General features: G+C 39.3%; 2 protein-coding genes across 3 annotated transcripts; both read left to right on the top strand.

Annotated features, from left to right (window-relative positions):
- Nucleotides 1–3867: 3867 nt before the first annotated feature.
- LOC141001556 (cAMP-dependent protein kinase type II-beta regulatory subunit) lies at nucleotides 3868–10298 on the top strand. The gene is made up of 11 exons (XM_073472670.1): nucleotides 3868–4132; nucleotides 5215–5250; nucleotides 6439–6491; nucleotides 6611–6694; nucleotides 6923–7029; nucleotides 7126–7279; nucleotides 9381–9482; nucleotides 9573–9647; nucleotides 9743–9811; nucleotides 9901–10036; nucleotides 10165–10298. The coding sequence occupies exons 1-11, from the start codon at nucleotides 3868–3870 to the stop codon at nucleotides 10296–10298; spliced, it is 1215 nt and encodes a 404-aa protein (XP_073328771.1).
- Nucleotides 10299–12071: 1773 nt separating this feature from the next.
- hbp1 (HMG-box transcription factor 1) lies at nucleotides 12072–20520 on the top strand. 2 transcript variants are annotated; one of them, XM_073472111.1, is made up of 11 exons: nucleotides 12072–12123; nucleotides 13685–13845; nucleotides 14377–14557; nucleotides 14899–15019; nucleotides 15139–15253; nucleotides 15908–16026; nucleotides 16436–16592; nucleotides 16893–17037; nucleotides 17175–17462; nucleotides 18955–19096; nucleotides 19206–20374. In XM_073472111.1, the coding sequence occupies exons 2-11, from the start codon at nucleotides 13773–13775 to the stop codon at nucleotides 19221–19223; spliced, it is 1359 nt and encodes a 452-aa protein (XP_073328212.1). In that variant the 5' UTR covers nucleotides 12072–12123; nucleotides 13685–13772; the 3' UTR covers nucleotides 19224–20374. The 2 variants fall into 2 exon arrangements, with proteins under 2 accessions (XP_073328212.1, XP_073328213.1); XM_073472112.1 differs by lacking the exon at nucleotides 12072–12123 and adding an exon at nucleotides 12154–12731 and having other exon boundaries at nucleotides 19206–20520.
- The last annotated feature ends 4363 nt before the right edge of the window (nucleotides 20521–24883 follow it).

Raw genomic sequence — 24883 nt, 5'->3', positions numbered from 1 at the left:
CAGACTGTAACTACACTCAGCTGCCAGTTTATCAGGTATACCCAGTGATGGAATGTAACTAAGTACATTTACTCAAGTACCGTATTTAAGTACAATTTTGAGCTACTAACGAGTATTTCCATTTTCTGCTTCTTTATACGTACACTCCACTACATTTTGGAGGCAAATATTGTGCTTTTACTCCACTATATTTATTAGATAACTTAAGTTACTAGTAACTTTACAGATTACCTGCTGCATCAGAGCTAAAGTAGCTCATTTTTAAATCAATTTACTTTAAAAACAGAAACCCTGATGTTGACAATCACAATATCAGATCCAATAATTGTTCGGCCCATAGCATGCAGTGTATAACACATGTAAACATATGTATAATTTTACTATTACTTGTATTTTTGATACCTGAGTAACTTCTTTGCCCGTAAATGACTTTTGATGCCCTATTAGTAGTACTATTAGTATTACTAATATGGCGGACCCTCTGTACTAGCTTTGGCTAAGTGGGCCAAATAAACAGGCAACAGTACATTATCAAAGGTAGCCTAAACTTTTTACTACAGCTCATGATATTTCACTTTTATATGCCGGAGTTTATAGACATGATAAAATAGAACAGTTTGAAAGTTTCTGATAGAATGCAAAGTTTTCAGAGTAGTCAATATTCAGTCAGGTGCTACTGAACCATGTTGTATGTCTGATGGTGCATCAGATCCTGCTTACCTAACACTGTTGGGTCCTTGACAAAGAAGTGTTCAAGGACACACTGTCAATTCCTCCCAATTTTCGTCAAATTATATAAAAAAGTTCCATTTAATACCTTTAATCTCATTTTACCTTTTTTTATTATCAGTCACAATATTAAAGGGTTTCCTTCGCAATTTCTTATTTTCTTTTGGGCATAATGATTGTGAATGACATTACTTTTACCATAAACAAGCTAAAAAAAAAATGCATTTCACACCATGAAGGGGGCAGAGAGGTCTGATGGCAACAGTGCTAACCACTGTGCCACCATGGAGCCTCCGCTGTCATACTTTTGAGAGCCATTAAAGGTCCGATATGTAAGAACTGGCCACCTGACAAATTCATACTCCAAATTGTAATTGTAGCTTCCATTAGCTGGTTAGTATGGCTAGCTGTGCCTAGGAGTCTCCATCTACTTCAGTTGTTGAGAAGAATTTTGCAACACTGTTTTGCGGTGAAGCTCCAGAAATGTTTTTTCGGACTATGAAACTTCACCAGACCTTCCAGCGTCATGGGGTGAGTAGAAAATGACTGGATTTAAATATTTGGGTGAACTTACCCTTTAAGGCCTTTCCATACCTATATTGTTGTGCCTCCCTAATTATAACCTTCATTGGGGTAAGATTTCTTGTGTTAGATTGTATTAGTTTTTGCTGGTGTATATTCTTATTTTTGTCGTCATCATTTCTATCAACTAATCTTCAAATACAGTAGATTGACTGCCTCCTGCACTGTGTAAATATACTGACCCTGATCCCAAATGTCAGTGGAGCCCAATTCCTGCTTGTGTTTACAGTAAACCACCTTTTTGCATCCTGAGGATGAATCAGCAGTTTTTTTTTACATTTTTATAATTCCACAGCTGCAACAAGCGTCACTGTCCTGTTGAGATGCATTAGGCAGCAACAATCGTAAGGATCTGCGCTTCAGAGAGCAGGGCTGATGCTCCTTCTCCACTAACAGCTGTCTGTTCTCACAGTAGATGCCACGAATGGATGGGGCTGAACTGTACAGATCCAAATAAAATCCATCCCTCACAGCCTGTGGTCTCGAACGGTGAGGTCGAGGGACAGCGGCTGCAGCAGCAGCAGCAGTGTTGCATTACAGGTCACTCCATGGACGTGCTCCCATGTTTCGCCTGAGTGAGAAAATGTTGTGCCTACTTAATAACGAGTGACAGATATGGGCCACACAGCAGGGGGAGGGGTCTCATGGCAGAGGCACAGAGGGTGGAGGACAGCCATGGCAGATAATAGCTGTGCTCTTTGGATAATTTTTTTTTTCCCTCTAGTGATTCCCTGCTGCTAACCATGTCTTCATCTCTGTTTGACCTCTGCTCTCTGTGATCAAATTCCAACATGATAATCCCTGAAATATAGCTCACACAAAGGAGGGTTGTTGTGCAGTCTCAGGGTTTTTTAGGCTCACCTAATCTGCTCCAGTATTTCTTCTGAAGCTAAATGTTTGTCATCGACACGCACTTTTTATTTTATATTTCCTTGTCTGTCCTTTCTTTTGTTCCCAGATTAGCTGTGTCGTGTTTGAAGGTGAGCTGAGTAACATGAGAACTACAAATTTAAAGGTGCAATGCACCCAATTTGTCAAATACTTGCGCTTTGGGATTGAAGGTCAGGCCGGTTGCCATCCCAAACCGTCAGTATTTGACGAGTTGGGAATGAGACTCAAGAGTTAACTTCCTCACACAGTGGCCTTTGAAGACTTCACTAAAATTATCAACAGAATGTGGAGCAATAACAGTTTAGACATTGTAATTTGTATGTGTTTTGTTGTAGTGTTGAGCATTCTAAGCAGCTAGCCAGGTTCAAAGCTCCTGTGCTGTGAAGTGGTGTAAAGCCTCCCAGCCTGGACCACTAGCTTCACAGCTAACAGAGCTAACTAGCTAGCAGCAGTTACAGTTGGCAGCAGTTAGCGGTTACTCCGGTGATATGTTGCCCCCATTTGTTTATGCATTTAGCACAACTGGAGTGAGTTTGCAGTTTTTAAGGTTTAAGGGCACATGTAAATCAACCAGATTCTGTTTTCTAGTTTCTTTAAAGGGGATGTTTTATTCATTTGAAATAAATAAAAATAAAAAATGACCCATCTAAATGACTGCATCACTTATCACACTGTCTTCATGCAAAAGGCTCACCGTAGATGGTATGAAGTGTGTCGACTGTCACGTTTTTAGTTTCAGGCCAAGAATATTTTTATCACAGCAGGGGTTTTTTTTCCTTTTTTTTCTGATGCTGAATCTTTAATTCTGTAATGAAGCTTTCTCTGGCAGCGTGCACTATTTGCCTGGGAGTCACACAATGTTCTGAAAGGTCCCATGACATTAAAATATGCATCAGATTTATTAATTTTCCTCCCTGTGGAACAAGAAATAGGATCTAAGCTGCTGGTGCTATTAAAGGGACAGTCCCCTCTATAATGAGCCTTTGTCTTGCAGCTATTAGTTTATAGATTTAATTAATAATTGGGATTAAGATGGAGTTTTAAGTTGCACCTGTTTGATCATACTCATCATTCTAGGATAGCACGTTTTTGCCTCTAACAGGACTGTTATTGTTTTCATATTTTTACGAGACTTTCTTTTGTTTTATATGCCCATTTTTATTATTACATTTTGAATATTTTTTCTCCTTAAGAAAAATATATTAAACACGAAAAAAGTGGCTGTGAAACAATATATGTTATAACTTACTGATCACCATACAGACACCCGACGTCTCATCTGATCTCTCCCAGTGAACATCGATCCTCGCCGATCTATCAGAGGGTTTCTCTCTCTCATAATTAGTATTTTGCGACTGACTGCAGTTTCTGCGCCGCTGCTGCTGCTGCTGCTGCTCATACGCAATCCCTGGATAGGTGGTTGCCATGGATTCCTGGGTCACATGCGTGGGTTTCCTGTAGCCAGAAGCAGCAGCAGAAGATGCTTGGACCAAAAATCCAGAGCCATTTTCATTCAAGAAAAAGAGAGGATCCGCTGTGGACGGCTCGCCGACCGGACTACACCCGTCTCCCGTTGTAAACTTCCTCAACCTCAGCTGTATGCTTTTGATCATCTCAGATTCGCAGCAAACCGGTTTTGTCCACATCCATAGACTGATAACAGGAATGAGTATAGAAATTCCTGAAGGACTGACGGAGCTGTTACAGAGCTTTACCGTGGAAGTGTTGAGGAATCAGCCCAGGGACCTGCTCGAGTTCGCGTTACAGTACTTCACCCAGCTGAAGGAGAAAGAGACCAAAGAGGCCTCGTTTGGCAATGACCAAAATTCGGCCCCACGACCTGGAAAAGCGGTCAATTTCATTGACGAAGCCATGCAGATCGATTCGGAAAACGGAGAGGAGGAGGACGACGATGACGAGGAATTCATAGGTAGGCTGATGTATTTACTCTGTGTCAGGAGGATGTGTGAGAGCGGATGAGCTTGATTTATTTAGAAATATGAGCATGTATGTCTGTTTGTGTGCTCGGATTGTGTTCGGCGGCAGAGGAGGCGCACTGAGCGCAGTGATGCTCCGGCGCTCGCCACCTTGCATCCACCATGGCTCTGTCATTTGCCATATATGGTCATGGAGGCTGATGGTCTTGGTCTTCTGGGCACGTTTTTGTGAAAAGATGCTTTGTGTTGCTGCAGATTTTTTTTTTACTGTGTGTGTTTGTGTTTGTGTGTGCGTGTGTGTGTGTGTGTGCACCTCTAGGTGTTTTGAATATTTCCAGTTTCAGGTGCATGGCCTAGTCTGATTATGTGGCCTGTCAAAAAAAAAAAAAAAAAAAAAAAAATATGACAAAGCAGATAAAGGTGGAAAACTAAAGCTCTGCTATGATGCAAGTAATGCAACATGTGAATGTAATCCCCCCCAGATTGATTTGTGCCTCCTAAGCTGTGCTCATATTGAGCACAATGGTCAGTGCAGTATTGCCATAAGGTGCAGCAAGTAGCATAGCAACCCAGAGCTCTGACACAGCATCCCAATGAGTGGTGGGGTCTGTAGGGCTGGCTGCAATGGTTACATAAGGACAAGTACGCCAAATTCAGTCATCAAACTCACTAATATAGTATTTTTGAGTCCCATCACACCTCGAGTGTCTTGTCTGGACGATATTCCGGTGATCCTCCTCGGACAACACTAGCTGTCAGGCTATTAATGGATGAGGCCTCCTAACTAATGTATATTTCATACCGTGCCATTGTGTTGGAGCTTTGCACTCTCCTCTGTGTTTTACATTTGAATTTGATCCTCATTTAAATGTGATTCAAACGCACTTCAAAGCAGCTGTCCTTATTCAGGTTTTACCCAAATGGATCCTTAATGAGCACAGGGCTGCTCCACTGCACATGTACTACTGGGGATGTAGCAACACAGTGCATGAACCTAATCTGTTCCTGTTAGATAGCGTTACTTCATGAGGAATTTCAACGTGTTAGTGATATATGTTGTTTTATCCTCCTGCAGCCCCGGTGATAAACAGATTCATCAGACGAGCATCAGGTGAGTTGTCATTGTGATTGGCTGTTCAAGCCTGTTATGTCAAGAGGGAAAACTCTGGACAGTGTCTGTGCTGGAAACATATGAAACTTCTTTGACACACAGTACTGAAGTATTTTTCCATCTGTCTTTTCTCACTGTCCTCATCTTATTATAATAGCGTTGATTTATTAGACTTTCTGAAACCACATATCTGCATGTTTGGCACTCAGAATGGAAAGAATGAGCGAGTGAAAGTATTCAGTAACACTGGAAGCAAATTCCCGTCCTTTTATTACTTCAAATGGGAAATAAACTTACTACAATGGTCGTAGACTAAAAATGTAAATCAATTAACATGTGCTTGTATAACATTGATTTAATCAAGTATTGTTACTGAGGTATGAATATTCTATCAACAAGTTTACAGGGATTTAAAGTGGCAGTTCATCCCAAAATCCAAAATACATATGTTTGTGTCTGTGGTGCTTTTAATCCATCGATTGTTTTGGTGTGAGCTGCCAAGTTTTGGAGATATTAGCCATCAAGATGTCTGCCTTCCCTTGGAGATAATGGATCTAGATGGCACTCAGCTCGTGGTGCTCAAAGCGCCAAAATATATGTAATATACACCCACCAACTGTATTACCGGGCAGAAGGAAGCATGCATCCACTCATGGATGAGAGGGTCGCTAACTAAGCCAAGAAAAACCCCACTGATGTTTCCATCCTTCCCTGGAAACATCAGCCCATAAGCTTTTTGTTGAGGGAACCAGCGCTATGCTAACTTCTGGGTTAGCCTACAAAAATACATCATTACTACAGCACTCTATATTTTGGGGTGAACTGTCCCTTTAAGAGTCAGGTTTTTACAGAATCAAAGTAAATTTCGCATTTGCAATATACAGCATTTTTCAATTTATAGGACATGAATCGAAAAGAAGTTTATAAAAGAACTGGAAAGAAGGAAGGAAATGTGAGTGCTGCCACCATCACCGCATCCCCAAAAGCTCCACAGAGAAAAATTGTGTTTATTGAAAGATTTATTGCATGAAATTCCACTGTGTCATCCCAGACCATGATGAAAGTTGTGCTCTCTGCTGGGCCAAAGTTTAGTCTTTAATGTTTGAGTTAAAATTGTGTGTTTCCCAAAGGGTTACAATTGAATTGATTGCTGTCTGGCTCATTCATTTGTTGATCTCTGTCATGCAGTGTGTGCTGAGGCTTTCAACCCTGATGAAGATGAAGAGGATAAAGAGCCATTGGTAAACTATTTTATACCTGTCTTTATATTCATGGTTTGAATTGTTGGCATTATAGAGTCTTCTGTATGTAATTTAATGTGTAGGCCTTTATAGTTACAAGACTGTACTTCAATTTGCAGGTCACCCACCCAAAAACCGATGAGCAGAGACAGAGACTACAGGAAGCATGTAGGGACATTCTTCTGTTCAAGAATTTGGATCCGGTGAGTGGATTATTCCATAAGCACTCTGTGCTCCTCTGGTTTGTACTCTGCCATCTCTTAAATTACACAAAGGAGAACATGGCCTGAGGCCAGGAGCGTTTTGCCACAGCTCAGTGCACTATGCATGATTATTGAAGATGGTTGTTTTTAAGAAGCTGAAAAGGCACACTGAGTGGATTCTGCACGATTGTTTCAACAATATTTGACTGATATTTCACGCCATCACAGGAAGAGATGTCTCAGGTGCTGGATGCCATATTTGAGAAGTTCTGCACCGAAGGCGAGCACATCATCGATCAAGATGATGACGGGGACAACTTCTATGTTATTGAAAGGTGATTAAATAAATCCTTAAAATGCTGCTAACTTAAGGCCAATATGGCTGCCATGTGTTAATATTTTCTCTGCTTTTCTTTTATATTTTCATTCAGTGGGACATTTAACATTTTCGTGAAGGTTGATGGCGCGGATAAGCTGGTAGGCTGCTATGACAACCGAGGCAGCTTTGGAGAACTAGCGTTGATGTACAACACCCCCAGGGCAGCCACAATAACCGCCACCTCGCCTGGAGCCCTTTGGTGCCTAGTGAGTAAACTATTAAATCCTTATGCAAGAGCACAGTTGGCTCCGTGCTCAGGTTTTTATAACACGCTGTGTTGTCAGTCATCTTTATTTAGAGTAAATATCCTGGTTGTCTGTGGCAGTGTTAGTACCAGGTACCATAGGTGAGATCATGTTGTCTGACTGAGATAAAATACTGAATAAAATCCACTTAATGCAAGTGAGAGAGCACTGATCATGCACCTGATGTTTATTAATGCACATATTTAAAATAGACTGGAAAATACTTTATTGTCTACCTTTTTTCGTGCAAAATGCGTCCTTGCTTGCATGTGCAGAACAGGAGCTAATTAAAGCAAATGAGTGCTCAGACTGAATAAAAACCTTTTGTGGCCAGTTTGGTGACAAACAAGGCCAAGCATGTCTATTTTAGGAAGTATGCACCTCAGGTGAACTTCAGTAACTGAGAGCTCAAGATGTTGTAAATTATCAAAATGGTAAAATTGGGGCTGTCAACTCAATCAGGGAGAAAACACAAGTCAAGGTAAAAACTATTTTATTCCCGTCATGGCTTACAGTGAAATTTCAGTGAAATTGTATTTTTGTTAAAAAAAATTTTTTGGGTCGGACAAGGAGTTGTTAATATTCACCTGATACTCTTTCCATGCAGCAGCTTGTTTATTAATGACTCAGGGAGGGTCGTGTCCTTTAACTGCAGGTAACAGCTTTGTTATGTCATCCCTGTGCAGACCGGGCAGGTTGCAGCTGTATCCCCTGTTGACCTGGGTACTTGTAGTGTGTGTGTTTGAGTCTGTGAACAAGCAGCCGGTCCTGTTCAACTAACAATCCCCTGATGTCGACGAGGGAAAGTGCTGCTGAAGAGCCTCAAAGCAAACCATGTAGTAGGGCGTTCGCTTAAAGTCTAGGATTACAGTTGTGAACAATTAACTTCATGGCAGACCGGTAGAAGATTCAGCTACAGTACTGTAGGGCCCAGGGCTGATGCTACTGGCCACAAGGACAGAGCCGTGCTTGCTTTTGTTTGGTCGGTAGGTAGAGGGCGCTCTTGGTAGCTACCACTGTTTTCTGCAGTTGGGTATGTAAACATCTACTATTAACATGTTGTTAGCCATTATTTGAGTCTAACCTCTGTATCATCCGGCTGAAGTGACACACAACTGAGAGACTTCCAAAGGTTTATCACTAAAAGCAGCAGGATGACACGAGCACATGGATGATGCAAGTAAAGTTGTTGATCATAACTCCATTATCTGTTCGACTCTTATTGTATACATTTTACAGGAATGATTATTTTAATTATCAGTTCATCTGTCAATAACGTTCTTGATTAATCCATGAGTTGTTTCGTCCATAAAATTATGAAAACGTTGCTCATTGTTTCCCGTAGGCCAAGATGACTTCTTCAAATGTCTTCTTTTGTCCAAAACCCAAAGATAACTGAGTCCACTGTCATATAAAAGAAAAGAAAAGAAAAGAAAAAAAAAGTTGGCTTCTAATTTGATAGCTGACAACTAATTGATTAATCGGCCAATCGCTGGAGCTGTAAAATACACACAGTAACTACAACTACACAGGGACACAGGATTACAGCATGTTGTTAAAGGTGCAGTATGTTAGAATTAAAAAAAAAACAAACTAAAATTATTTCCAGAATATGAAAAAATAATAGTTTTGACCATATGTCAAAGATGCATAGAAGTAGCCCTTTAGTCATGATCAAATAAATATAAACAATAGTGCTGCAGTCACTTATAGCACCAGAACCAAAACGAACTTTATTGTGTTGCAGAGACTTCTACTGAAATTAGCACACTAGCCCCGAGCCACGTTGTACCTCAGGAGGTGATAGTCTGATAGTAAACAGCACCAAGACTTCCCCGGTGCTCCGAGCTCCCGGTCTGGACAGAGTTAGCTAATGGGAGCGCTAGCTGCACGGCTAGCTGAGCTAACTAGCTAATGGCAGGCTACAGCAGTTACTCTGGGGATATGCTGCTCCCTATTTGTTTGGTGTACAATATGAATTCGACAGGTGGCAAATCCTATCATATTGCATCTCTAAACATGAACCTGAATAATTTTTCCTTTCTTTAAATCTGTGTTTCAGGATCGTCTGACATTCAGGAGGATCATAGTGAAGAACAATGCCAAGAAGAGGAGGCTGTACGAGGCATTCATTGAAACGCTACCACTGCTTACGTCATTAGAGGTTAATATTAGCTTTGTCCTCCAGCGCTAGAAAGTGCTGCGTGCATTTGTAGTGAACAACTTTGTCAACCAGATATCCTTTCATCCACAGCTTTCAGAGAGAATGAAGGTAGTAGATGTACTATCCTCCAAGTCGTTCAGTGATTCACAGCAGATTATTGCTCAGGTGATGAATCGCTTTTGTTCTATGGTTGATCTTTTTTATTTTGGGCTGCAGTGAATCTTTTATAAACACTGACATTTTTGTGCTTTGCATTGCAGGGTGATTTAGCAGATTGTTTCTACATTGTTGAGTCTGGCCAAGTTAGAATCACCATGAAAAGAAGCAGGGTATGTTTGCCCTACGTCTTTAAGACTAAAAAAAAAACTTTGTTGTTGTCTGGTATCTGATCGTGTGCATTTCTTTCATTCTCTGCCAGACGAAAAAAGACCAGGAAGAAGAGGAGGTGGAAATCGCCACATGCTCTAGGGGCCAGTATTTTGGGGAGTTGGCGCTTGTCACAAACAAACCGAGAGCTGCATCAGCCTATGCTGTGGGGAGCGTCAAATGCTTGGGTACTTTTTGTGCAATTATATAATCCTTCATAAATCATGTAAATTTCCCAGTACACCTCTTATTATTTTACATTACTCTCCTTCAACTGTCTGCCTATTTTGTTCTTTGTTTTTGTTTTTTTTGTCAGTCCTGGACGTTAAAGCCTTCGAGAGGTTGCTGGGCCCGTGCATGGACATCATGAAGAGAAACATTGCTAACTATGAGGAGCAGCTGGTGACCCTGTTTGGAAGTAGCACTGAGATTGAGCAACAAAGTGCGTGAGATGGCTCCAATTGACTGTGAATCAGTGGATGAAAAAAGAAAAGGCTTGTACGGATGTCTCCCCCCCCCACCCCATACTCACTTAAACAGCTTTTCTTACAAGAAATGTGAATATCCACCACATTTGCGTGTCAGAACAATGAAACTACGTCAGATTCCCATATGAGGCGAGGTTAATTTCAGCAGAGCGTAATGACGAACGTAAAGTAAGCCAAAGCAGAGTTGCTTAAAGCTTGTTTAAATTAGATTTCTCACGACTCTAACCTTAAAAACGTAAGTGTACATTTTACTTGTCAGTGTCAGACACATTATTTGTTTGTATATTGAACACTTTTGTTTACTCTCACCTTTTCTCTGCAGTGTTATAGTTACACCTACAGTATAACGCCATTTGTAAATTTCTAAACATTGTTTGTTCAAATCGGATGCCAAAGCTAATTTCTTACTGGATAATGAGCAAATGAATCACGTTCTCTTGTCATTTTTGGCAAGAGCACTAACACTCGCAGCACGAGGTGCACTGGTACAAGAGTGCTCCGACGTGATAAAGGATAAAGAATTTGTAAAGGAAGTCGATTTGATTCTGTGTTTTAATAACATCTTTCACATTCGATCACAACAGAATGTAGACTTGGAAGTACTTTAACATTTTTTACAAAATACTTTTCCGTTCATCATGAGATCTCATTCCTTGAATACATGTTAACTGTAGGCTATATCATTGTTGGTTAGTGTTTGTGGCTGTTGGCCTAATACTATGCTTTTGCAAAAAAACAAACAAACTTCAGAGAGATGGCTGATAGTTTTGTAAGAACACATTGCTGTACATTTTGAAAATGAGTATTTACTGTTATTATATAGGCCCACCTTAAATTTAATAAGTTGCCCTCCTAGATTGTAGTCATTATAGGCAATGTCTTGAGACAATTGCTTTTCCTGTGTTTTAATGTAAAACTTAAGTCATACTGTTTTTGTGTCGGTGAAACATATATAATGATAATGACATCCACTATTGCTGTCTACCTCTGCCAACAACTTATACTGTTTGGAAAAACATATTCTGATGTTCCCTCTCAACAGGAATCTAAAGTGGGTCTTCTCTCTCTTCTTCTCTCTCTCTTTTTGAAATTAATAATTGAAGTATTATGTATTTGGTCTGTGGTTTACTGCAGCTTAAACTGTTTATAGCTGGTTTAACATTTAAACATTCAGAATTTATTTCCCCCCTTTGTGCAAATAGTACTGATCAGTTTTGAAGGCAAATCCATGATAATGGCTGAAAGTACTGTATGTTTCACTTTTCATGTCAATAAAGAACATTTTTATATCCGCCTGTCACAGAAATCTTTGTTACAACAAAGGATTTGCACACTTTCAAAGCTTTTCATTCAGTCACTCATTCACCATTCATTCATTCATTCATTCATTCATTCATGTTTCTTAGTCACTCATTTGTTCATTCACAGTTTTTCTTTGAGAAACAATGATTTAATTACAAGGCAAAAGAGAATTAATCTAGAAGGCAGTGTGACTTTGTGCTTTTTGCTGTAGTTGCAACATTGCAGATAAAAAAATAACCATGTATTGTTCCTGTTATTGCCAATCAGCTGTTACTGGGTAGTAACAGGCATGTACTTCCATCCAATGATACGATGATCAACAAACTAGGCCCCGCCTTCTATATTTTTCTCAACGATATCGACCAATAAGATACCCGGATTCTTGTTTTTGACGTTCTTGCCCACCAATAGGAAGCGTTCTCTCGAAACATTCATTCCCACCCCTCGACTGAATGCCAGAGAGTTTGTCGATGGCGATAGCTTTGGTAAGTGGGAAGTTAATTACTTTTTTCTCGAAGAAATTAAAGGTTAAAACTAATTTTAACTCGAGCGTTGTGTCATCCGTGTCTCTGCGAGTCTAAGTTGGCGTTTCAGCGGGGTTGTCACGCGTTTATTTGACGGCGAATGACAGGTTGTGCTCGACAATGTTTTTTTTTTTTTTTTTCGTTGTGACGCTTGTTGTTTTGGTGATAAAAAGCCAACCCGAGTGCAGTTTTGTGCACGAAAACAAGTCCTTCATTCGGTGAAATATGTTTTAAGAAGTTTGCAAACGTCGTGAAAAGGCTTCTTGTGTTCGTGTCATTCATTTTTAACGGGGCAGAGGGGTTGCGTCATGCCTCAACTTGTTGACATTCTTTTGTTTACAGTGTTAGACCCGACAGCCTCTGGGTTTGAACTGAGGACACTGCTGTTGCCTTTGAGGAGTGGGGAAACAGCAGGCCCGTCTTTCAAGCTGTCTTTTTTGGACACAGTAACACTTTTGAAACGTTTTTATTAACAGTATGTCGTTTGTATATCCGCGTTTAGGAAGTCGAAGCGACGGTTAGTCAGCTCGAGCAGCGGCCGTTGGTGGGTTGTCAGAACACAAATAACGGTCAGTTCTTCCTTTTAACGTTCAAAGCTTCATTTATATTTTTAACGATTTTATTTTACTTTCCATGGCGCCAAACACCACGTAAAAAAAAAAATCAGCATGAAATGGTTCACCCTGTCATCGCTATTCTTTCACTTTTTTCCGACTTCGTGTTTTCGTTTATCTTAACGCCACTTTTCCAAACGATTTTCTGCTTTTTGTCACTTTTGCTACGCAGTTATGAATGAATGAGCTCTGGTACGCATGCGCCGAATCCTTTTAAGTTTATAAACAAGGCCTCCACGCAGCGAGTCACATGACCAGTCACAGAGGTATACTGTGTCGATTCAGAGACAAAGGATTCCCGTAAGGCTGCTGCCATTATATCGATGCAGTACATGACATGTCTTGCGATGACAGCATAATGTCGGACGTATTTTCAAATGTGCTGTGATCAGAAATCGTTGACGGATTAAGTGTTTTATGTTAGGATTTTTCATTCAGTCATAAAAATGCATCAGTCATTCCTTTATGTATGCAGTTATTTTCATCAATGATGAGTGGTTATTGTATAGTCTAGTGCAGGCCTATTCAGGATTTGTTTCTTTTCTTTCTCTATTAGTTTTTATAATAAAAAAAGAAAAGTTACATGTTCAAAAGAACAGGAAAAAACAATCCACTTTTTAATTCTTAAGGAGGTTGTTAGTTTGTTTCTTGTAAATTTCCTCTGCTTAAACCGGCTGGGTTAAAACCTTTTAATGAAATAAGAGTATTTCAATGCATAGCAACAGACAATTAGCCTACTAACAAAATTATCAAAGGGCAGGAATGAGGTTCTTCAAGGGCCGCCAGTTGAATACGCCTGGTCGAGTGTATTAGTCTGATTGAAACAGTACCATAAATAGAACTGCACAGCAGTTTCACTTTGTTTGTGAAAACTCTAATGCTGTTTCTGTCTTTTTGCATACAACCAGCTGATGTGGCAGAATATGATGATGGAAGCTGAGTGAACTGAGCAGAAGACTGTTAAAAATAGAGAGGAAATAGCAGAACATTGTGAGAATGGACGAGACCTTTGATCCACTCAAGTGTAACGAGGACCTGCCTTCGTCACCTGGGTGTCACATGGATTATGGTAACATCCTCCGATAAGAAGTAGGGCTGCACAATTAATGAAAATATGATCAAAATCGCAGTTTGGCCAAGTGTAATAGCCAAATCGCAAGATTTTGATAAAGGTAAAATGTGTGACAAAACCTGATTATGATGAGTAAGTGTTGCAGAGATTTCCTGGCCTACAAATCTTGTTCTTCACTTTTTGAAATGACTAATTTTGAGAATTTGCTATAAAAAATAGCTTACACCAAGAAATGTTAACTAACAAATGAGATTAAATGAATGTTGTTGTGCCTTCATGCAGTTTTTTTTCCTGCCATAATTATCTATTCTGATGTCATATGACCCCCTCATTAAATTGCCCAATATTGCATATGTTGAAATGACGCACTTCATTGTGAATCATATCGCAATATCTGTCAAAAATAAAGACTATGTTTTTTTTTCTTTACCATATACTGCAGCCCTAAAAAGAAGTCACATTCTACGTTTAAGAAAACTAAGCTTTTCCACATATTAATTATGAATATTCCTATTGACCTCTCCCCAGATGACATGCCAGAGCTGCAGGAGGTGGAGGAGGACCAGAGGTCTCCAGGGTTATTTCAGGTCGGGGCAGGGGTGTCTCACCAGGAGCTCAGCTGCTCCCCCAGCACCAACTGGCTTGCCGAACTGGCCAACATTGCCACCAGTCCTCAGAGCCCCTTGCTGAAGAATGCCCCGCATAAGAGGTTTGTACCAGTCAGCCAAACTCAAAGAGAAAGTGACACACATGCAATGACACAAGTACACACTTGTGTGGGGGGGATTCCATTCAGCAGGATTTTTTTGTTGTTGTTGATTTTTGGCAATTATTAAATCAATTAATGACTTGTTATATTGACATTGTTAATACCAGAATGTTGCAAAACCATTTCACAGTAAACCTGGCCAGCTAATGATTTGTTGTTGCTGATGATGATGAACAACAGGATTTTATTCATCTGTCTGTAGATTTTAATATTACTTTAAAAATATAAAGTATCACTAATGTGCATTTATGACTATGATTGTTTGTAAAATTGTTTTTCAGATCATCTCCAGTCCACATCTTTGGCAATAGCAATAGTTTACATTCCTATGCCCGTCCCCCATTAGCCAGTAGCGCACCCACCCCGTCCAGAGGCCACCTCAGGGAGCGCAGGCGTGTCAGGGTAACCTCTCACTTCTGAAAACCTATTAATCATACATTCCTGTTGACCCATTGATCAATTCCTAGTAATATCTACATGACATGCATACTGATATTTGACTTTTTTTTTTTTTACAACAGGCCAGCAGTGAATCGGAGAGTGGAGTTTTCTCAATGTCCTCCTCATTTTCTGATGATGAAGACATGGCCTGGTCTCACTCCTGGCCCTCCACAGCCTGGCATTGCTTCCTTAAAGGTACCTTCATGTACACTTGCACATGTTGAATGCATCCACCAGCGCACACACAGACAACCCCTTGACTCAAACACATTGAAGTTAACCCTGAGCTTTTCTGAGAATTTCTTGTAACGAAAAAATGGTTCAGAGAATTGTTTGTCATAGCTTAAAGGCAGATCCACATTCCAGTGAAAACATGCACTCCCCATGAGAAAACACTAAAGTAATTCATTTATGTTTTCTTGAATCTTTTGTTAACATCAGTAACCTTTGAACACAACTATAAAACCCTTTTTAAAAAAACTATCAGTTGAGAAACACAATTTTATTTTTTAAGTCTAACTCTTGGCAGCCTGTAATTTATATGGTCAAAACAGTACTGATGGGTTGCTTAACCGCTCTGCTCTCAAGCTGTGCCGATGACAAGCAGACATGCAATCAAGACTGTTTTTGACAGAAGCTGGAGAGAGGTGCTGACACTAATCTTTTGTTTACGCTTTTGTGAAAGGATCCTCCCTTTACCAGGATAAGCCTGAATTACAAACATTTGTAAAGAAATTCTGACCTCCTGTGTCCAAACAACAGTATTGCATCCATTTTTCCAGCATTCTCTGATCAGTACCAACACACATCTGCTTATTCATCATGTCGCATTGTTGTGTTGATATTCAGGAACTCGCCTGCGCTTCCACCGAGGTCCTAATGTGGAGTGGCAGGAAGCGGATGAACTCGGGGATTCTGATGACGACTCAGATGATGAAACCATGATGCCATCCTCCTTCTCTCTTAAGGTAAGCAACAAATAGTGAGTTTAGTATGTTTTGATATATTTCATAATAAACTCCAGCTATGCAGACCTTAAATGTAGTATTGCTGACTAGATGAGTGCATGATTCTGTTCAGTGTGATGTTAGTAGACATTACAATGGCTTGTAATGGTCACAAGGTGGCAGCCTGGCTAACAGTGGAGGTACAGGATGTGAGTGACTGAGTGCATGATGAGTTTTGAAGCACATTACATCCTTCATGATTTGAAGTGGTGGTCTCATTTAATATGATAAAAACCCAAGTTTCAGGCCACTAGACACCAAATTGTTTTTACACTACCTTCTCTTTGTGGTGAGTTTAACAGGCTCATCCTGCTGATGAGTAAACTCTCCTCTTAATGTTTTTTTTTGTGTGTGTGTGTTTCATTTACAGAGATATGGTTCAGATGGGCTGAAGTTGGTGAGCCATGAAGAGACAGTTTCTTATAGCCAGGCAGTTCTTAAGCTGACCTTTGACCCTGGCTCATCTGACGATGGCCTGGTAACAGCTGAATGCCGATTGGATCACCCATTTTTTGTCAAAAATAAAGGTAAAAAAAAAGATATTTGAAAAAGATTCTTAAATTATTTCTGTTCATATTAAGCACAAGCACCAATTGGTCTTACAAAACCCCAACCAAAACTATAAGATCATTATGAGCTTTATTGACAAGAAATGAAAGCAAAACCATGCCAAAAACAGATTTTATAGCAATATGTGAAATTCGTCTTTGCCAACAGAAGTGTCCACTGACTAAATGTTGTTTGCCAAATACAGACTATTAATTTTTTGTTTAAACAAACAGCTTTACGTTCAAAGTAATCTGTAATTTACCATCTGTGTTTATCAGGGTGGTCTTCCTTTTATCCGAGCCTTACTGTGGTGCACCATGGGATCCCTTGCTATGAGATGCAGTTGGGCGATGTTTGCCTGCCACCAAACCACCCAGATGCCATTAACTGCGACGACTCTGTGGTTTTTGACACTTTCAGAAGGTAATCTTATAACTAATGGAGTTAAAGCAACAGATGTAACCCCCTGGAAAAATGATAGTTGATTGTTGAGTCTCATCCACAGGTTGTCAAATACTGATGCTTTGGGTTGGTGTCTCTCTCCTTCCTTTCTTCTGCAGTTACGACTTCACCCCACTAGATTCTTCAGCGGTGTATGTTCTGAGCAGCATGGCTCGTCAGCGCAGGACCTCCCTGTCAAGCGGGGGTGCTGTCAGTCCAGACTGTGATAAACTTGAGCGCTCCAGCTCCCCACAATCCTCCACAAGCAAATCAAACAGGAGCCACACCTCAGGGACAGCCAGTGGTGCCACGCCTACAAAATGCAAGCGGCCAATGAATGCCTTCATGCTCTTCGCCAAGAAGTACAGGGTGGAGTACACACAGATGTATCCCGGCAAGGACAACAGGTATGCAAAATTCAATGAGATGTTACAGTTTGTAGTATGGTTGTGTAATATTTTACTAAACAGCATAATGTCACACACAAGAATAATGATTTATCCATTTCCAAACACACTGCATCTTGACCTTGTCCATTATATGGGCCTGCATGAAAGGGGGAGTAAAACTTGTAGGAAAGTGTAATATGGCCATACCATACTTAATACTTTTTTGTCCACAACAATACAGTATATTTTAAGCTTTGTATTTTAACACAAAGAGAAAACCTAGTGAACCTCTGAGACCCCAAGAGTGAGGATAAACTAACACAGAAACTCTTGCAGGGTGAAAAATTAAGAAAAAGGTGAATTACGTGCACATGGCCTCTTTGGGTCATTCTTTCAGTTCTGCTATTATTTTAGTCGCATGTTGGTTTGAGAAGTGATCGTAATCTGGTTAATACCTGGAACAGCTGTGAAAATGTGGTAGCAAAACAGAGTGAGCAATAGTCTCTCCTCCTTTAAAACCATTACAGAGCCCACATGCAATGAGTTGGACCAATCTATTCAGTCATCTCCCAGTGTGGTTTCCACTGCATGTGAGAAAGAAGACCTCTGCTGCCACGTTTAGAGAATGTGTTATTTCTGTCGTGTTATTTTTTGTTCAGTTGGCTTACCAAATTAAATGATTCTAGAGTATTAACAGGCGTCACATTTTGTAGACCCTTCAGTGCCCCTTTATTTTTTATTACACAGGATTCATTTTATAAGTAAATTCTTCATTTAAAGCCACAGGTTTAATAATAACAATAATAATAATAATAATAATAATAATAATAATTATAATTATAATTATAATAATAATAATAATATCTTAGTTTTATATAGCCCCTTTAAAGAGACCTAAGGATGCAAGGTTGAGGTCTCAGTTTCATACTTCTGTGTTTGGTTACTCTACCAATGCAGGGTGTATTCAGGTCCTTAAAAAGTCTCAAATACTTATTCTTAAATTCTTTTTTAAATAAATGTTAAGCTTTAAAAGGTATTAAATAGTCTCAAATTTGAATGTGTGAGGTCTTAATTCCCAAATTGTTTTTTTTTTAATTTCAAATATTTATCTTTTAATTTCTTTTTGTCAAAATGATTCAAGCTGTTCTATGTGAACGTCGACATTTTTGATGTCACAAATTTTTAAACCTGTCATTGAACCTACTACTGTTACCTGTTGGCAAAATGTGCATTAAACCTTACTCAATCTAATTACCACATTCCTTCATAAAACCTACCTCTGTACAGGAACTAACTTGGTTAGTTTGATTTGGTTGTAGTGAAAAGGTCTTAAGAATGCGTACATTTAGGTGTCTGATACCTGTAGTCACCCTGTTATAACATATCCAGAGCCTAAACTGATGAAATATAATTTGTATTAATTTTAACTAAAGAGTAGCTTTGGTTAAAAAGACAGTAATCTCAGGAAAGGCAAAGTTCTTGATCCTCTGTCTCTAACTCTACTTTCCAGAGCCATCAGTGTCATCCTGGGTGACAAGTGGAAGAAGATGAAGAGTGAGGAGAGGAGGATGTACACCATGGAGGCCAAAGCTCTGGCTGAGGAGCAAAAAAGACTCAATCCAGACTGCTGGAAGCGTAAAAGAACCAACTCAGTAAGGACCAAAGTCACCGAACTGTGACATTTGATATCCTTCTTTTCACAACAACGTGCAGTTATATCTACCATACTGTATACCAATACCTCCTGTCGTCTTTCAACAGGGTTCCCAGCAGACTTAGATAATCCCCCAGAATCCCCAGCTGCTGGACAGAGTCTGATGGACCGCTTGATGCCTCTTTGCTCTCCTGTATTCTTGAGACTCAACTGTGATGCTGAATCCACCTGCTTTGTGTAACCTTGAAACATTATTAGAGGAAAAACAGAATTATGAACTATAAACAAAAACATGTAATCTAGTCACTAACAGCGCATATATTTTCTTATATCTTTTAATGTCGAAGATGTCTTATTCCCCTGAAATAAGAATGAACCTTCTCATTTATTTCAGGTAATTTCATATTCAAGGTTGAAAAATGAGAGCCTGTGGTGCTATGCTTCAGAGAAGAAGGAGCAGGATACAACAAGTGTCTATTTATTATTGTACAAAGGGGAATTTTAGATAACTTTTTCACAACTGTCCATATTGATTATATTTGTAAGATTCAATATATTGCACAGATTGGTAACCCTTTCATACATTTTGTAATACAGTATATATTCTGCAGCCAACAGTTTGTCATACCGCCATGCCAAGTCTTCAGATTGTTTCTGCCCAGCCACCTGGCCATATGACGAGAAGGCTGTAAGCATGTGGTGGTGGGTTTACACTCAGTCACAAAGCACTTCAGGCCTTTGCTGCAAGTGCTTGTTTCTTTTGCACTTTATATAAATATGTAATCTAATCATATACAGCCATTGTATACTGGTGGAATCCATTTGTATAATACAGCAAGTATCTTGATAGTAAGCCGTTTGACACAATCATGGCCCACGAGCCATGTTCAGCTTTCAGGTTGCCACTGAATTTTAAGTGCTTTGTTCATAATGTACAGGTTTCACAGCCCTAACAACCTCTTGCACAAAATATCCTTGTATCATATTATAAATACTTTTTTTTTTAAACCTCCATCTTATCCAAGTGTTTTAATCAACTGTAAAGTGTAATCACGATGTTTGGGGATGCATTGCTTTGTGGTTGATTACACAATCTGCTTTTGCCTGTTTTTTTTTTTGCTTTCAGTTGTTATCAGCTTCCTCCTGTGAACAAGAGCGTGTCCTTAAATAACACGCCGAACCAGGCAAATTTTATATCTCCAGCTTTAAGAGCTCTCGATATCCACTGAACTAAACGTCCAACCAGTAAAGCCTGATGTTTCCAGGTAACAACACAGTTGAAGTGTGTCTTATTCTTCTGTTTCTATGCTGGTTTCCCACATCTAAATCATCACGCACAGATGCTAACAAAAGCCTCCTAAGGAGCAATTGTACTGTTCACTCTTGGACTGAATGAGGTCAACATAAAAGCTTTTAATTGAATCTTGTACTTATTGATGCACAGGCCTCTTCCCCTGGAGATGAAAAGGAAATGAAAATGAAAGAATATATTATCATAGGCTTTTCACAAGAGATGTTTACAAGGAATACTTGCATTTTCACAAAACATCCAGTGACATAATAACATGTGTAAGTTGCCTAATTTACTCTGCTGCCTGAATCTTACACAGGCATAAAGAAATGATAAAAACTGCTAATTTTCGTTGTGAGAGCCAGAGGGCGCCATTACTCCATTTTTGTTCAGTGGAAGACATTTTCCCATGAAACAAACATTTGCCATCTCAATACTGTTTAAAAGATTACACGATTAACATAGATACTGCGTTGATAATACTGCATCCGTGGTATAGAAAACCATAACACGTTGCAGTTTCATAAGAAATAGTCATAAATAATTAGTATTTTACTTTTAAGTTAATAGAATAAAACATCTCGCAAATGATTCATGGACATTGGGAAGTTATTATTTCATGTTTGTGTATATCTTGAGGGGCCTTATCTGCAAGTAGAAAATGGTTAGTATGAAAAGATGAGATTCATAGCACTGCATGCCTCATGAAATATCAATGATCAACACCCTGCAAGCCTCTCAAGCATAGGAATCTAATTATAGCATATCCGTAACAGGCCACTCCAAAATGATCCGAGTTGAATACTTTATGGAGTATTTGGGGAAATGGAAAAGTTGTGTCGGATGTGCTTCTGGCCCCGCACTATCGTATGTTTAATTGGACAGCTAAAGAATATAGTAGTCACTGCGCTCAGAAATTAAAAGCATTTTTTAAAATCTTGTCCCGGTTTGGAAAATTAAAACAATGCGTCACTGTCATGGGGTGGATTACACAAAATGGAAGCAAAGTTAACCGTGTGGACACAGTAAAAGAACATGGTGTGCTGCTGGAAAAAGAAAATACACCCATCATTTCACACATTTGATTTTAAATGGCTGCTGTACTGAGATTTAATTCAGATTGATACTTAAATGTGTGCATTTAATAACCACAGGGAGTAAGTTTATTGCTGATAAACAAGATTGGTGGAGGGCTGGCAGGGTTAATGATTTCAAGCTAATGTGGATGTTTTCATAAGAATGGCAGCTCCAGTATAGTGCTCTCATATTGAATTACAATGTCCTGATTATGGGAGAAAGAAAAAATACATATTTTTGTTGTGTTGCCGTGCACGTTGCCTATATTGATGAAATAAATGTACAGATCCATTTGAGATTCTGATCTTGTTGTAGTACATGATCAAACTCATAGTTAAAGTTATATGATATTGCACACAGAATGTCGCTTCATATCAAAAAGGTTGACAACCCCTGATCTCATGCATAACAAGCAATGAGTAATTTAAGCTGTGGCGAGTTACATTTCAAAAGTAATTTTCCATAAAAGAATGGTATATTAAGGATTTCAGGACAGCAAAGATAATCATTTAAGGTCACTGGGTAGCAATCCACAGAGAAAGGTGTAATTTGGCATAAATGGCATGCATTTATGCATAAGGTCTTTTGACAGGAACAATTAAAGAGGAGATGAATACTAAAATGAACAATTAGAATGGAGAGAAACTGAGACAGTGATCATCACTGCTGGCTTCCTCTTAAATCAAAAGCTGCACCTTAATCAAGGCTTCCTAATTAAGGGCAATTACCTTTAGTAATTCACTGAGAGCTAGCAGACTGTTAGAGAAAAGTGTTTGTGTCTGGCAGTCATCTCTAAATGGCATTTTGTTACAGATACATTACATCGTTTTCTTCCTGCACTGCCGTTACGTATAATCTCGTAAAGAAAAGACGGAGCTGGAGGGTGATTCATACAGTACCACTCTGCTGTTTTATATTAGTGCGTTATGGATCACTTGAACAAATGTAGCATGTGGTACTTAGAGATTCTTTTTGCGCGTTCATGCTCATATGTCTCAAATCACTCTGCAAGGTACTGTTGATTTAGGGAAAAGATGACATGAGGAAGAAGAAGACTGCAGGTGGAAAACAAAACAAGTGGGTTTCTTTTCTCCCCTGCTCAGCCATCACTGGCAGCTCACTGGTGCTGTAACACTTGAAGAGATGAAGACTTCTGCAGGTTCAGTGGGTTGTCAATAGTGTCAGAAGGAAAGATAGGTAATCCTGTATAGCAATACTTTTTAGTTTGTTCAAAATGCACTACCACAGTGGTCGTGGTGACAAGTCTGTGTCAGTGCTTTTCTCTTTTTCTTAACTTAACACCCAGCACACACTGAGATTTTGGCACGTGAAGTGTGATGGACAGCTCCTCTTCTGTCAGTGTTTATTGAGCACATCTAGAGGCCAGCAAAGAGAAGTGAATGTTATCCTGTCACTTTCTATCAGTCAGGTAACAACTCAGTCAGCGGTGGCAAATGCTAAATTTACTTTTTAATTTATACTTGCGACTCAAAAGCGCTCTGCAACACTTGTCACATTCACCCATTCATACTCACATTCATACACTGTTGACAGGGGCTGCTGTGAAAGGTGCTGACATGCTCATCAGGAGCGATGCTGTGCTCTCTATCCAAACCACCCTGTGATATTTCTATGCTCAGCCGATCACACACAAACAGATGGCTCAGCTTTTGGGAGCAATTTGAGGTTCAGTATGTTGCTCAAGGGTACCTCTACGTGCAGCCGTGGTATCTGGGGATCTAACATGCGACCTACCTCCTTAACCACAGCCACCCCAAAGATTACAGCAAGGCCCCCGGCTGGAAATGAAGCCAGGCGGCTACAGTAAGGATTTAGCCTTTGTACATGGGGCATGCTCTCTACTAGGTGAACTACACAGAGAAAAAGAAGAGACATACAGAAAAACCTCTAACTTTCTGTTGACTGATTCAGTGTTTTTACATGCTAACATTTTTTAAACATTTTTTTCAGGAGGATTGTTTTTTCTTCATGTGCGAAGAAGGTGGTTAGGTAAGTTGTTTGTTTTTGTAAGACTCATTATGACCACACGAGGCTGAAGTGCACCACTACCTCATGTTCTGAATGTTTCTTCATGTTTTCTTCTTTGATTTCTCTGTCCACACTAAACACAAGATACATCTATTGTGTTTCAGCAGGTCATCTCATATTACTGACACGTCTGTCTTTAGGCGAGGAATGTGTTATGTTTGGCGCAAATCTGCCGTGTCATGAGTGGAATATGTGTATTGTCAGCAGGTCAGATCAGACGGTAGCATCTAAGGGCCTCATTCTGATATTTGAGCCTTTGTTGGAAAAACACTTGAAAAATGTTTTTCTTTCCACTTGGTTTCACACATGAAAAACAAATTTCCTCTGAAAATGTTTTAGAAAATAAACTAAAAAACAAAACAATTCCTCTGATTTTTTTTTTTTTTTTTTTTTTTTTTCATGTTTTCAAGGATGGAAAAAAAAATGAATTTAGAAAGATTATCCTGGCAAAACACCAGTTCTCAAGTCATGAATACAGGAGTGAAAACAATTTAGATCAGACTTCACTGTTCTTCACTTGCCCCTCAGGTACAGATACATGCTGCATCAGAGCCAAAGTCACACATTTTTATATTAATTTATTTCACCAACAATCATTTTTTCCCTTTTTTAAAAAAATAAATAAATGTATAATTAAGTTTAATTGACTAAAAGACTGATTCTGATCTTCAGAAAAATGCTGAATAATGAATCTGATAATTGTCTAATTGTCCTTTTACTTGTACTACTATTACTATTTATTGCCAGAAAATTACTTCTGATACTTAAGTACATTTAATATTATATACTTTACTACCTTTACTAGTCTTTGTATAAATGAATTTCACTCATCCAAAATTTCACACAGTATCTTAACTGTGGCTGAAACATTTTTCATGAGAGTCTGTTAAATTTGTGGAATAAACTTGTGAGCTCTGTTGTGTGCTCTATATAATGATGACATTATTGCAAAAATATTTATCTCCTTCTGTATTACAGTAGAAAACACACATTAAAGTGGAGATAACATTAAAAGTGACCGAGTAAAACAGTGATACATAAAATTCAGTTTCACAGAGCACATACTGTAGGAAAGCTAATATGATGGTTTCAAAGGCACCATGTTTCCCTCCACTTTTGTCTCTTCCCTTCTCCGACTATATTCTATAACCTGTCACACCACCGGTCTTCTTTTGTCCTTTTATACTGCCCACATCGCTGCCTACCTATTGCTCTCTCCCTTGTGATTCGCAGCCCTAATTGGATGGTGTGTGAACACTCTGAAAGGGGGAAAATCATTCCATTTCCTTGGTCCACAGGTTTCAGGCAACCAAGAGCTGAATTGAATAAACCCCTGCTGATAGAATTTGCACTTTGGTCTGACAGCTG

The sequence above is a fragment of the Pagrus major genome, chromosome 8 (genome assembly GCF_040436345.1).
Source record: "Pagrus major chromosome 8, Pma_NU_1.0".
Lineage (NCBI taxonomy): Eukaryota > Metazoa > Chordata > Actinopteri > Spariformes > Sparidae > Pagrus > Pagrus major.
This window is presented reverse-complemented; position numbering and strand designations above follow the sequence as displayed.